Raw genomic sequence first — 14,011 nt, forward strand, 5'->3', positions numbered from 1 at the left:
ATTTTTTTATTTATAAAAGGAACAGTGTGGGAAAGGAAAGGAAAGGAAAGGAAAGAAAAGATTATTTTAGAACAAAATTGGGTGATTGCAGACAAGAAAATCTGAGAATATTAGATATATATATATATATATATATATACGTGGAGGAGGGGAATATAAGGCCATAATTGACTTTCTCTCTCTGTCTTTTATTTTTATTATTATTATTATGTTTTGAATAATTTATTTATAGGGATAAGTTTAATTTCCTTAGTTAATCTCAAAACTTTGTCAGCTTGTTTGTTTGGTTTGGGATTAAGAGGGGCATGCATTGGAGTGGGGACAAACAAAAGTTGTGTATCTTTTCAAACTTAGGCTCAAAATTGGAGAGTTTCTTTTGAGATGCCCTTTGGCCTTGCCCTTTGCCTTTTCACTGTTTCACCCTTTGACATTATCGTCTTCATCTCTCTCTCTCTCTCTCTTTCTCTCTTTAATTATGTTGTGGGTTTATACAAACAGAAGAAGACACCATCATTGCTATCACCATTATTACACCCTCTCTCTTTCTTTCTCTACCCATTTCCTATGTCTAACACTTCCCATTAGTTTTCAACACCACAAAACGTGGCTTCCCATTTCTTAACCAAAGTGGCTGATCAAAAGGTCACATCCTTTTCTACTAACTCCACAAATTTCCCATTATATATGGTTATCAGTCTCACGGTTTTAAAACGCGTGTATTAAGGAGATGTTTCCACACCTTTATGAGGAATGTTTTGTTTCTCTCTCCAACCAAGATGAGATCTCACATGTTTTGAGTATGGTTGAAAACACGATCTTATATGTCTTTGCTTAACTTGGGAACTGGGTATGAACGAGAAAGGATGGAAGTTTGTTGGGTAAAAGGAAAAGGGATTTGTGGGTAATTTAAAATGAAAGGTTGTGAGGATGGGTATGATTGAAGTGAAAAAGATAATGATATATCAATCAATGTGTTTGTGTTTTTGATATTGATATGGAAAGGGGAGAGATTAAAGGGTTTTGTTGGGTATCCCTCCATTTCATGCAAACAAATAAAGGTTTGAAACAGCAACAGTTCTCAAAAGAGAGAAAGAGTACTGCCTGCACAAAACCCCTTTTTACTTTTATCTCACCTTCCATTCTTTTAACATTTGAATTTCAGATGGAGGGACATATGGGGTCCTCTCCATTCCCAATGCTCTAAATCCCAACCAAGCATAATAATAATAAAATAAAATAAAAAAGACCCATTAGATCAATATCGCACGATGAAAGAAAGATATGATACGTGACACAATCATGAACTTGGGTTGATACCAAAGAAATTAAGAACACTACTACCTAGAGAAGCATGTAAAAAAATTGACATATTTTGATGCAAAATAACAAGAAGAAAAGACAAGAAAAAAGGTGTCCGATTGTTTGTATATCTTTTAAGAAAAAAGAATAAGAAATGATGAATTTTGCATAAAAGGAAAAATTGGGATCATACAAACATGAAAATTAATAGAATATGATAATCAAACTGTGAATGGATTGTGGCGGCTGAGGCATCCCCAAAAATCTCGCCTTTAATTACTCTTTTCTTAAGAAGAGGAGAGAGAAAAAGGAAATGGAGGGTTAATTTAATTTCAATTTCCAACTAATTTGGTGTATAATAAGAATTATGAGGGAATAATTGAAAATAGATATGTTTTATTTACACAATAATGATAGTTAACCAAGAAAATGAGGTGTTTCGATTATGTTTGATAATGGCGAGGGTTAATTAAGGACGATCATTCGTTCTCTACTGTAATTCTCTCTCATAATTTTCCCTTTTTTTTTTTTTTTTTTTTTTTTTTTTTTTTTTTTTTTTTTTGCATCTAATCAGAAGAACAAATCCATGGTTCCACCATACCTTCATTTCTAGCTCTTAAATTCTCCGCCGCTTTATCGCCGAGAAATCCGGTTGAATATGCAGCGCCGGCGGCGTACCGGATCAGTTTTCCGTTGATATTTCCATTGCCAGATCTTAAATTAACACCTTGTTGATTTGATTCTCCACCGCCGCCGCCGACCCATGTCGCCGGAGGTGGGTTGTGGGCGTTGTTGTTCGATTGTAAGGTTTGGGCGGCGGGTGGGAGGTCATGGCTGTGGTTGTTGAGACCGAACTCGTCGAAAAGACCCATTTTGAGATTTTGATCATTGGAGGAAGGGATGAATTTGGGGTTGGATTGAAACATGTTGTGGATGTCAAAAATTGGGTTTTGCAAATTGGTACCGGCGAGGAAGGTGGACTGTGACGGAGACAGAAACGGCGGTTTTTGTGGAAGTGGCCGCAAAAGGTAAGTCTGCGTGGATGGTACAACGTCCAAATGTGCGGCTGATCTGGCGGCGCCTCCCCCGCCGCCAAACAGATCGAACCTGGCAGCGTTTCTTGTAAAAGGGGAGGAGGAAGCGGCTGTGAATGGCGGTGCCGGTATCCCAGTGAATTCCTGGACCATGGCGCGGAAATTGGTAGTATCTGTTGTTAACACCGTCGTCGGAGCTCGTCGAGAGGCCCTCGGCCTTTTCTTCGAGCTCCGAGCCACGTTGGCACCACCGCCACAATTGTTGGGAATATTCTGCAATTCAGACTGGTGGGTGGGTTGGAAGGAATTAGTAGCGTCAGATGGTTGAGAAAAAGTCTGAACACCGGAGAAATTAGAGATAGAGGATAAATTTTGATCGGCGGTGGCAGAGGAATCAGGAGGTGGGCCAGGGAGATCCGGCGAAACCTGATCAGATCTCATAGTCCGGGACCAAAACATATCGAGATTGAGAAGTGGGTTTTGGTTTGAAAGGGAAGATCTTGGATCAAATAAAGTAGACAAATGATCAAACATGGCGGCAGAGGAGGAGGAGGTGGAGGAGGATTGAGGAGGCGGAGGTGGATGGAAGTTTGCAGGGAAAGAAGCCGCGTGGGTTGGTGGGTTGGTGAAAAACGTAGTCGGGATGGTGTGGGCGCGTGACTCATACTCCTCATCGCCGCCACTAGAGGACTGCATACTCCCACTATTGCCGGAATCCATGGAAGGAGGAGGCGGTGAGTTTGTGGTTTGGTTGAAAACAGAGGAAAATAGAGAAGAAAGGGGAAGTGGGAATTGAACAAAAAATGTGGCATAACCTTCAACAACCTTACAACTTCCTTCAACTCTTGTGCTTTTTATGCCCACCAAAGTTTAGGATTTAGGGTTTCCTCTGTGACAGAGAGAGACAGAATATGGAAATAAAATAAAATAAAATAAATAAATAAATAAAAGAGACAGTGTTGTGTTGTAGGCTTTTCATCACTCGATTTAAGACAAAAAAAAAAAAAAAAAAAAAAAAAAAAAAAAAGAATTAAAAATATTTATATTTTATAAAAAGAAAAGATAATTAAGGATGGTTGTGGGGTAGCCATGGAAGAGAGAGAACAATCAATTGGTGAATCTAAGAAGTTTAGGGATTATGATTTCCTATGTGAACGCAACAAAATAGTACAATACAACATGGGTGAGGTGTTACATATTCTATATATAAAATATCTATTTTGATTTTATTATTAAAAATTCATTATTCATCTTATAAATACTATATTAATATTAATATGAATGAAGTAACTAAATGCGAAACATAAAGAAGCTAAGATTAGGCTAATGATAGCCCACATATACTAACTTTGTATTTATTGCAATTTAGTTCATATTATTAAATATCAACTTAATTCATATTGACATGAATTTTGAGGTTGTTGCAACCATGAGAACCATAAAGAAGCTAATAACATCTGTTTCTATTTAGCTCTATCTACCAAACCAAACCCTAACCCTAACCCTTACAAGTTTCACTTTTCTTCCATACACGTTAACTTATTATAATCTTGGTTCCATATATTCCTTCCTAAACTTTTAAAACCCTTTATCACCAATAAGTCAATCACGGTTGGGAATTGAAGCTTTGAAGGAGACGCTCAAAATACCCCTACTAAAACAACCAAGAAGCATGCAAAATCGGATTTGAAGGCAACAATTAGATTTATATCGGTTGAAATAGGTTCTTCTTTTTTATCGATCAAAACACATTCCCTAACTCTACAAGAGCATTGTGACTTCATTTAGGTTTGAGAATTGACTTGCGAGTTGTACATTTAAAAAAGGGAGGGAGTTGTTGGTGTGTTGGGAGAGGGTTGAAAATTGTTACACAAATTATGGTTTATGGTATAGTTGGTGGGGTGGAGGAGAAGTTTAAGATTTCTTGTTTCAAAGAAGGTGATGTGGCACTAGTGGGTTTTGTGATTATTATGAAACTTTGGTCTTTACTAATATATAATAATAATAATAATAGTGGACCATAACCTAGTTTGGCTTTTAGTTTGTTTATGGAATAGTTTAAGTTGTCATGGGACATCTAATTTAACCATACCCCACATCTTGACTTTACCATTCTTGTAGCTTCTAAATTTGTTTTCCACACAAGATTAAACCATATTATTTGTCAACTTCTAGTCCTTAATTCAAAATTCGATCCAAATTCAATCCTATTAATCATGCGTGAACACATAATACATTCAAAACAACATTAATCTCAAATCTTATAGGTATTTTTAGTAGTTTTTCACATGATACATGACATTCTCATTCAAATTGTGCCTCTAGAAGTCTCGTCATGTATATTCTAACCACCTTTAGTTCCTACCTAAGTAAACTACCTAAGTTAATGCATGGAGAGTCAGATTATGACGTGACCCAACCAGAAAAATCTAGTTTTCTCTCCATTAAGTACGATGAAAATTGCTTTAATAATAGTTTTATGAAGATTTGATTGAATTCAAATTATGAACCAACAGAACCCACAAATATTATATATAAAAAAAATGAAGTTATGCATCGAAACTCCCATGCATAGATTATTATTTTTTTTTGGATGAGTTGATAAGAAGCTTTTTAGGTAATTGTGTCTTGTGTTGGAACCAAATTGTAGGTCATAGGCATGGTCCAGAAAGCATTGTTGGAAACAAAACAAACACAAAGCAATGTTTGAAAAAAACGACATAGAAGATGGCATCAATCCATTCCCCAACTCCATATTTTCAAACCAATTAAAGTGTTAAAGAAGAAGGGAATATATCAAACTTTCAAACAACAACTTCATTTTGATTAAACCACTTAGAATTAGATCTTTAACATTTTCGATTCTTCAAAGCTCCAATTGATGGCAGATTCTTCGTTCTAGAGCGAAATGATTATTGATGGTGAAGGATATTAGTAGTAGCATTCACAAATGTCCAAAAAGCTCAAAGTTTAAAATGGATAAAGTCCTCTAAAAACTGTAACAGCAGTTGATATCATTTCTTACTCACCACGACCACCTTAGTTTGACAAAACTAAGGTAGCAAGGTAGGTGTTTGAAAACCATGTGGCATCGCCATCACGTTACATTTTATAGATTATCATTTGAGTTGGGAAACCAGGAGATTAGTTTCTTTGGAGTAGGGGCAATGAACGAACTTTTCAAGAGGGATGGGGAAATTATTTTATGCTATTATATTATTCTTTCTTTCTTTGTTCTTGGACTTTACATGTTTTTCAACGCATAGTTTTCACTTTAATCATGTCGATGATAAGTCACTTCCTTCGGACACAATATAACACAATAACATGCATTTGCTATGCATTAATTGTTTTTTTATTTTTTTTTTCTTACGAGGCACCCTCCTTGGCTCTATCAATGAGCTTTATATTGGGTCATACATGTCGTTTTCAGTAGACTTTTTTTTCCTTTTTCCGTTCTCGACTCCTTCTTCAAAAGTTTCAACTCTTTCAATCATTACCCTTGTGTTAAGTCAAAACACCTTAAGATCTAAAGCTAACCCTTTCAAAATGTTTTGAAATTGATTAAATGAAAGGGGTTTGATTAAATTAAGCTGATTTCGTCCATTTTCTATTTGTCTCTCCAAATTATTTCTTAATCATTGCTTCACAATCATATCAACGAAATTTAGAGGCAAAAACTATGAGTTCCTACGTCAATTGGAGAGAGGAACGAGTGTCAGCGAGGACACTGGGCTTAGAAAGGGGGTGTACAGTGAGATCTCACATTAATTGGAGAGAGGAACGATACATTCTTTGTGAGATCTCACATCGGTGGGAGAGGAGGATGAAGAGTTCTTTATAAGGGTGTGGAAACCTCTCCCTAGTAGACATGTTTTGAAAACGTTAAGGGGAAACACAAAAGGGAAAACCGAAAGAGAATAATATCTGCAGTGCCAGTGGTGGGCTTGAATTATTACAGAAACGACCAAAATCAACTCGGTATGTTATGACGTTGATAACTTTCGAAGAGTAGGATTTTAATCTTTTCCCTATTCAAGTAGAAGGTTTTGAATCTCTATCCCTTGGTTTATTTTAGTGGTCTAAAATTTAAATATTTTGTTTATAAATTCGGACCGGAAGTGATGGTTCTAGTGGCAGACGAGTGAGGAATGCGTAACAATCTGCCATTGGAAGGGGAACAACTGCTGGAAACGGTTGCTAATATCCCATACGCTAAGGAGCAAAAGGAGAAATCTGCTCGAGAAGGGGCTCACTTCTATTTATTTAGTTGGTGAGACAATAGCTTATCAAGGCAATGATCAATTACTGGTCCAAGAGAATGATCAACCACACTGGGACTGAGACACGACCTAGACTCCTATGGGAGGCAGCTGTGAAATTTTATATTTTTGTGGGTCTAATGTTCTTTTTAATGGTTAAGTTAAAAATAATTGTGTTTTCATTTTCGATATAATATTTTTTATTTACAATTTTTTCTTTTTGTTTATTATTTTAAAAAATATCAAGAGATAAAAGGAGTTATATTATAGAAAAGTAAAATTTTAGAAATAGAAATAGACATCCAATCTTTGGAAGACAAAAAATTATATTTATAAAGATATGTTAGAAATAATTTGTTTAAAACAAAAAAAAAAAAATATATATATATTTGACCAGAATGTTTAATTGTTTAGACTAGTTGAAAATTTTGAATTTACTTTGGTTAAAATTAAGATATTATATATATATAATACATTTTAATAAAATTGGATCGATTAATTAAATAAATAAAAAAAAAAAAGTGAAAACACGTTGCCGTCCCATAATAATAATAATAAAATAATTAAAAAATAATAATAAAAAAAAATAATAAAAAAATAATAAAGGAGTAAAAAAAAGGAGAGAATAATTAGATCAGATCCGCGCCACCCCCTAGGTCCCCCTTCCCTCAAGAACCGGTCATTGCCCATTTAAAAAATCAAAAATAAAAAATAAAAAAATAAAGTTCTCCTTTTCAAAAACCAAATCTTTTTTTATTTTCAAATTTACTTCTTAGTTATTTTTCTTTTTGGGAAAAATAAAAAAAAAATATATATATATATATAAAAGAAAAAATAATATATATATTTTTGTGTGTGGGTGTAATTTGATGCAATTTCGCCATGAGGCGTTGAATTTGGCAAAGCATTATTGTCATGGGGAAGTGTGAGGTTAAAAAAAAAAAAAAGAAAAAAAAAAAAAGAAAAAAAGCAAAGGAAATAGGCCAAAATACTTTGCCCAAAAAACAATCAAATAAGACAAAGTGGTGAGCCATATGTTATTGGGTATTTTGTTTCCCTAATTGCGTTTCTGATTGAAACAATTCAATGTTTTGGTCATATACATATTACCTCCATTATTCAATTCCAATTTTGGATTTTATTCCACTCTTTTTTTCTCCACTCCCCAAATCCCAAAAAGGAACTTACAAATATTTTGTCAATTCTCTAATTTCTTTCTTTTAAAAAACGTACATGTTTCGTAGTTTTTGTGTTAGGTTCACCCGTTTTTTTTTTATTCTTCCCCGAGTGTGATATTATTCATTTTATATATTATTTAAAGAATATTTAATTCCGATAGAAATTGAATTAAATGAGTTTATTGTGATTGTTGTGAGAGTATGTTCCATTATTGGTGTAGATCTCTCTATCACGTTGCTTCATAATTTTAGTAATCTAAAAGTACATATTCGTTTATGTAAAAAGAAAATAAAGAAAAAGAAAACTTGAAAGCATGTAAAAGCTGTTGTACGGAAAATAAAGGAAAATTTAAATGCTTTTTTTATTTATCTTTTTTATTTTTATTTTTTAAATAGCTGCATACACATTTTTTATATTAAGAAAGTGGAAAATATATTATAATATATGATAACCAAGCATAAATATAATTTAATTAATTAAAATTAAAGTTTTAATCGATGATTCTGACATTTTCGTGCAATATGGTCACATTACCTATTTGTTGCTTTTTAAGTGTGAAAATTATCGTACATACCAACACAAATGATTCTAGCATGTTTTGTCCTCACTCACATGCAACTCGAAAAAATTCTTAGAAGATCATCCAACATATAATTACTCCAAGTAAAACACGCTTAACCCTTGGATTCCTATGGTTGAACCACCAAATAGGAAGGTGCATCTTATTGATAAAAGTAATAACTTTTATTTCCTTCAAGCATTTTTTGAGACATCTTTATTCTTAGGGTTCTTTCATTTAGATGTGGTCTCCGTTCATTTATATACCCCTTCTTTATATGTCAAATTACTGAGAGAGATACCATTAGTAACGACTCATGCCCAGAATTTGAATAAGATGTTGAATTCAGATTTTAAATGCCAATTACACTTTAAATTCCAAAAATTATATATAACTCTCTTTAAATTGTTATGATTTGAGCTTAGTTTTGATTGAATATGATGAATAATTCTAAATCTCCTGAAAAGTTCACTCATTTCACTCTATTATTTACTCAACATGAACTCTAATAAGATCAACATAATTAAAAAAAATAGGAGGCATTAGCCTCTTCAATATGATAATGGTCAGGAAGATCTATAAAATTTGACCAAATATGAAAAAGTATTTAGATTGAATTGAGCCCTCCTTTAGAGATCCATTTCAATAGTATTATAGTCCATGTAAGCATTACACACCAGGCCCAACTCCATTTATAGCTCCATATTGTGTTCAAATTTCAAACAGACACATCATATTCACAAAGCTACCACGTGTAATTCAACCAATAAACACACCGTCAATGCACAGCCACAACCCTCTTCAACCCCAACCTCTCCAGACAAATTCACAAAACAGAGAATATGTTGAGAACCTGGTTCCGCAATGCCTACAACAAGGCCCTCCCTAAGCCGCCGGCAAACCAAAAGTTTGGAGTACTGGACGGCCATCCTGCGGCTCAGCAACATGCACAAGAAGCCATGGAAGCCCATATCAAATTTAAATCCAATCAAAAGGAGTTCAGAGTGTATCGGTGGAGTCCTGAGCATCCCAACCACAAGCCTTTCCTTCAGTCTTTCTTCATTGATCTCTCTAAATGTGGCTCAATGGTATTGCATCATTTAATCTTCATAATCACTAAGCTTGGTTGGTTGTTTGATTTATTGGGTAGCTTTATTTTAGGTATTAGATGCCTTACAGAAGATAAAAGCAGAGGAAGACTCAAGCTTGAGCTACAGAAGGTCTTGTAGGGAAGGTATATGCGGATCATGTGCTATGAACATCGATGGAGCCAACACTGTGGCTTGCCTCAAACCTATTGATACTGACACTTCCAAACCCACCATTATAACGCCCCTTCCCCATATGTTTGTCATCAAAGATCTTGCTGTTGATCTCACTAATTTCTATCAGCAATACAAGTAATGTCATCCAATTTTTTGTTCTATATGGAACACAAATACAAGTGATCTAATACAAGCATTACCCTTTATGTATAGGTCGATCGAGCCATGGTTGAAGACCAAAAGGTTGCCGAAGGATGGGCGAGAGTTCAGGCAATCACCAGCGGAGAGAAGGAAGCTGGATGGGTTGTATGAGTGTATTCTGTGCGCTTGTTGCAGTGCTTCATGCCCTCCATATTGGTGGAATCCAGAGGAGTTTCTTGGCCCTGCTGCCTTGCTTCATGCCTGTCGATGGATCTCTGATAGTCGAGACGAGTTCGAGAAGGAACGACTGCAAGCAATAGCTGAAGACAAGACGAAGCTGTATAGATGTAGAACTGTACAGAATTGCACAGCCAACTGCCCCAAAAGCCTTGATCCTTCCGGTGCCATTCACCACATGAAGGCTATGCATTTGCTCTCAAAGGACAACAATTAGCTCTGTTTTTCTCTGTTTTTCGTGTTATCTTTCAATCTTAATCTTAAAAGGAAATCAATAAATATCTGTGGTTTCAAATTGAAAAATGTAAGTAGAGTTCTATACATAAATAAGTTGGTCAAAGCCAGATCCTTAGGCACCAACTTCTGCTGAGAAATTACAGGTCATATACAACATTACACTATGGTCTTTCATTTCTCTTTAAAAAACCAGGATTTTACACTAAAAATTTTCAGCTCCTGGTGGTTCTTGGCCACAATGGTGGCCTTTTTCAACGTGGGTTGTGCTCATTGATGCATGATTATGGCGATATATCAATTTGGTCCCCTGTAGTTTACGATTGCTGCTTCTTTAACTGCATCCGGGCATTGGCGAGAGCTTCACTGACTTCCCCGTTGTGGGGAGTTTCTCTGAGTAAGAACTCGTAGTCTTGTATTGATGCTTCCCATTTTCCCAACTGCATGATATCACATTAGAGGAACTTGTACACATCATGAAACAAATGCTGGAAGATTATATGAGCTACCTTGGCATTGCAATCTGCTCGTCTCAGTCTAGCCTTGCTGTAGGACGGGCGAACGTTAAGGGCTGCTGTGCAATCTTCAACTGCTTTTTCGAACTGTCCGAGTTTGGACCGACATGTAGCTCGATTGCACAGCAGCACAGAATTGTATGGATCATGCTCAAGTCCCTCTCCATATGCTAGACAGGCCTCTGAGAACCTTGATGTTTTGAATAGCTCATTGCCATTCCATCGAGCAGCTGTAACTGCTTGAGCACGCCTCATTACTACGTTAGTCTCTCGGTTGTTTGTGTCGAGCCGAGAAGCTCGTTGTGCTGCCTCCAGTGCATCATCGAATCTGCAGATATACACCATTGAGTACGATTAAGTGAGATTCAAACTTTTGACCTGTCAACCTTTTTTCGTATTAATTTTAGTCGTAAAGTTATTTCGTTCTGACATTTAGTGCAGCTAGTTGCAGTTGAATGTCTAAAACACGAACCTGCCTGCAACCAAGTCGACCTGAGCACGAATCAGCAGTAAATTGGCATTACCAACAGGACCAAGGAACTTAGTACAGGCATCCACCTCAAAGCTTGGACCTCTTGATATGGCTTCATCAGCATCTTGGTGCTTGTGAAGCTTCAAAAAGGCTTCGGCTTGCAAAGCAAATATCTTTTTGCAAATAATTCACAACAATCAATCAGTAAACGAACAATAGAAACTAGAAACGAAATCATTATCAAACGGGGCTTTGGTATCGTAAACAACTCATAACTAAGCCAAGCACCTGTGGTGCAGAATCAGCCCCGGATGTTATTGCAAAGCCAGTCTCCTTAATCAGGGTGTTCCAATCTCGTAATCGTCGTGCTTCGGTGCATTTGTTCAAATGAGCTTGAACAGCTTTGGCTTTTGCTAAGTGCTCGTGATCGGCCTCGGGCCCCGATTGTCTGTAATGATACATTGCCTTCTCTACCTCTCCTAATCTGTAGTACTCTCAATTTAAAAAAATGTACAAGACTTAATGTGTTCTTACAGGTAAATGATGTTTTAAGGTGATACCAATACCTAAGATACAATGTCGCAAGTCGATGATGAGCTCGGTGGTAATGCGGTTCGATCCGAATGGCTTCTCTGCACTCAAAAACTGCATCAAGAAGCATGCCAAGAGCTGTTAAAGCTGCACTTTTATTGCTTCGGTACGATGCTTTTTTCGGGTCGATCGCAATTGCAGCTTCATACAAAGTTAAGGCTTCTGCAAATCTTCCATTCTTGTAATCTTCATTCCCCATGATCTTCAGTTGCTCGGGATCCATTCGAGTTGACAACGCTCGACAAAGAGAACTCGACTGTTCGGCACTTAGTTTCGGTTGAGGCTCGGCTATATTCCCCATCCCACCATTTGGGTATTTATCATTTGTTACTTGAGTCTCTTCTCTACCTATATTGGGCGCATAATCAACCACATTGTGTGCATTTCCTCCTCCACCCCCTCCTTGTCTCAAGTTACCTGTGATCATAGTCACATTCATCCTTAAAAAAGAATCAATCTTTTTCCAACAAAAAAACCATTAATCATGCTAAATTCATATCATACACCGTTCTTCTTGTTGTATAAATCTCAAACTGTGAAACAATTACAAAAAGAACCGCCAATTTATGTCTCATCGTTTCAAACAACTTCAATCTTTTTTTTTTTCCTTCTAGAAATCCAACTTTGATTAAGAAACAAGTCAGAGTAGTGATGAGATTACCCAAATTTCCAAAGAGCATGAAATTGCTGGAGGAGGCTCGAAGAAGCGACCCATTAATTCCCTTCGATTTTTGATGATCGTTGATCATGAGCTCGAGCTCGCCGGAGATGCCAATGGCTTCCTTCGGCACCTTTCTTCCTTGTTCCACATACCCATTTCCCGTCGCTGCCACTTTGTTCGGCGGCGGCGCTACTTTACAACCCGCATTCTGTTTGCTCATTGGAACTCCCTTCTGCTGATTCGAATGCATTGTCCTCTGTTGACTCTGCTGGTTCGGACCCACCCTGTTCGCTGGTTTGGACTCCTCCGGAACATGGATGAACAACGGCTGATCGGAGCCGCCTCGCCGGCGCCTCGAACTGCAGCTGCTCACGACTTTAGCGAGGTCGTTAATTGGATCAATTGTTGGCAATGAAGCACTTGAGGCAGTTCGTCTCATCCAAAATCCACGGCGGCCAAACACAGCGTTCAAAAGGCCACAACTTGATTTCTTGTCCATGTCGTCTTCCATTTTCGACACCGCCTCCAAGTTCTTCGGAAAGAAGATCAAAAATTTACAGAGTCTTCCATTTCCAATGGAGCTTTAATTTGAGACCCACCATTTGAAAGTTGGAAAAAAAAACATCTGTTTGTAATGGAAGAAGTAAGATAAACAATATAGAGAGTGGGCGTAACCCCAGGAGGTGATTTGCATAGCTCCTTCAAACAGAGTCCCTCTCTGTTTTCCGAAAAAGGGAGAGAAGAAAAACTGAGAGTTAATGGGAAGGGGGGAAAAAAACGAAAGGCGTAATGGAAAGGGGGTTTTGTTATGAATTGAAAGCTGTGTAATTTGAGGTTTGAAAAGAAGTTGTTGAAGAAGGAGCAGAAAAAGGGGGAGGGCGGGAGACTCGTTCTCCAGGGGGCCTCAGGATCTCAAAAATATTTTCAAACGAACGGTCAGCTTTGCTCCTTCACCGTCGCCTTCACAAAATTAGAATAATTAAACTTACCAAGAATGTATAGAAATTCTATTGAAGTTAGATTAGAGTCTTGATGGAACATTCATGTTATTTAAAATAATTTTAAATATAACTCCATAAATCCAATTCGAATCCTAAAAGGCCTTATATGTTTTAAGATAGACGCTACATGTTTGAATGATTACATGCTATTACATAATCTTGAAAGTAAAGTAGGGTTGAATTGGTTGTGCTTAAGTAACCATGAATCATTAATATATTAATAATCTTGAAAGTAAAGTAGGGTTGAATTGGTTGTGCTTAAGTAACCATGAATCATTAATATATTTCACTGACCAGTTAGGCTTGGTTTGATTCTAATTAAGCATTAGGAGCTGATATATAGTGGTAAAACATAATGGTTAATCTCGTGGATTTCCTCAAAAAAAGAAAAATTATAGTTCACTTTGAAAATGCCTTCTATATGGCATTATTTGTTTGTTTTTTTTTTTCTTCATTTAGAGTGTTTAGTTGAACATTTTGTTTATGATATCTAGAAATACGATGTTTAAGAATAAGATGTTAGACAATTAGATAAAGCGAGAATGCTATTTTAGGCAAATA

General features: G+C 36.5%; 3 protein-coding genes across 3 annotated transcripts; 1 reads left to right on the plus strand and 2 right to left on the minus strand.

Annotated features, from left to right (window-relative positions):
- Positions 1-1,675: 1,675 nt before the first annotated feature.
- Positions 1,676-3,111, minus strand: LOC111787762 (uncharacterized). Its single transcript, XM_023667810.2, has one exon. The coding sequence runs from the start codon at positions 3,051-3,053 to the stop codon at positions 1,866-1,868; it is 1,188 nt and encodes a 395-aa protein (XP_023523578.2). The 5' UTR covers positions 3,054-3,111; the 3' UTR covers positions 1,676-1,865.
- A 5,952-nt stretch (positions 3,112-9,063) lies between these two features.
- Positions 9,064-10,255, plus strand: SDH2-3 (succinate dehydrogenase 2-3). The gene is made up of 3 exons (XM_023672980.2): positions 9,064-9,421; positions 9,495-9,733; positions 9,812-10,255. Exons 1-3 carry the CDS (start codon positions 9,176-9,178, stop codon positions 10,191-10,193), a joined length of 867 nt encoding a protein of 288 aa, XP_023528748.2. The 5' UTR covers positions 9,064-9,175; the 3' UTR covers positions 10,194-10,255.
- LOC111791576 (inactive TPR repeat-containing thioredoxin TTL3) lies at positions 10,243-13,344 on the minus strand. Its single transcript, XM_023672970.2, has 6 exons — positions 12,450-13,344; positions 11,764-12,205; positions 11,486-11,681; positions 11,198-11,370; positions 10,720-11,053; positions 10,243-10,650 (listed from the first exon to the last, which is right to left on the minus strand). The coding sequence occupies exons 1-6, from the start codon at positions 12,958-12,960 to the stop codon at positions 10,528-10,530; spliced, it is 1,779 nt and encodes a 592-aa protein (XP_023528738.2). The 5' UTR covers positions 12,961-13,344; the 3' UTR covers positions 10,243-10,527.
- Between the last annotated feature and the right edge of the window lie 667 nt (positions 13,345-14,011).

The sequence above is a fragment of the Cucurbita pepo genome, chromosome 1 (assembly GCF_057944985.1).
Source record: "Cucurbita pepo subsp. pepo isolate OVF chromosome 1, ASM5794498v1, whole genome shotgun sequence".
In the NCBI taxonomy this organism is placed as follows: domain Eukaryota; kingdom Viridiplantae; phylum Streptophyta; class Magnoliopsida; order Cucurbitales; family Cucurbitaceae; genus Cucurbita; species Cucurbita pepo.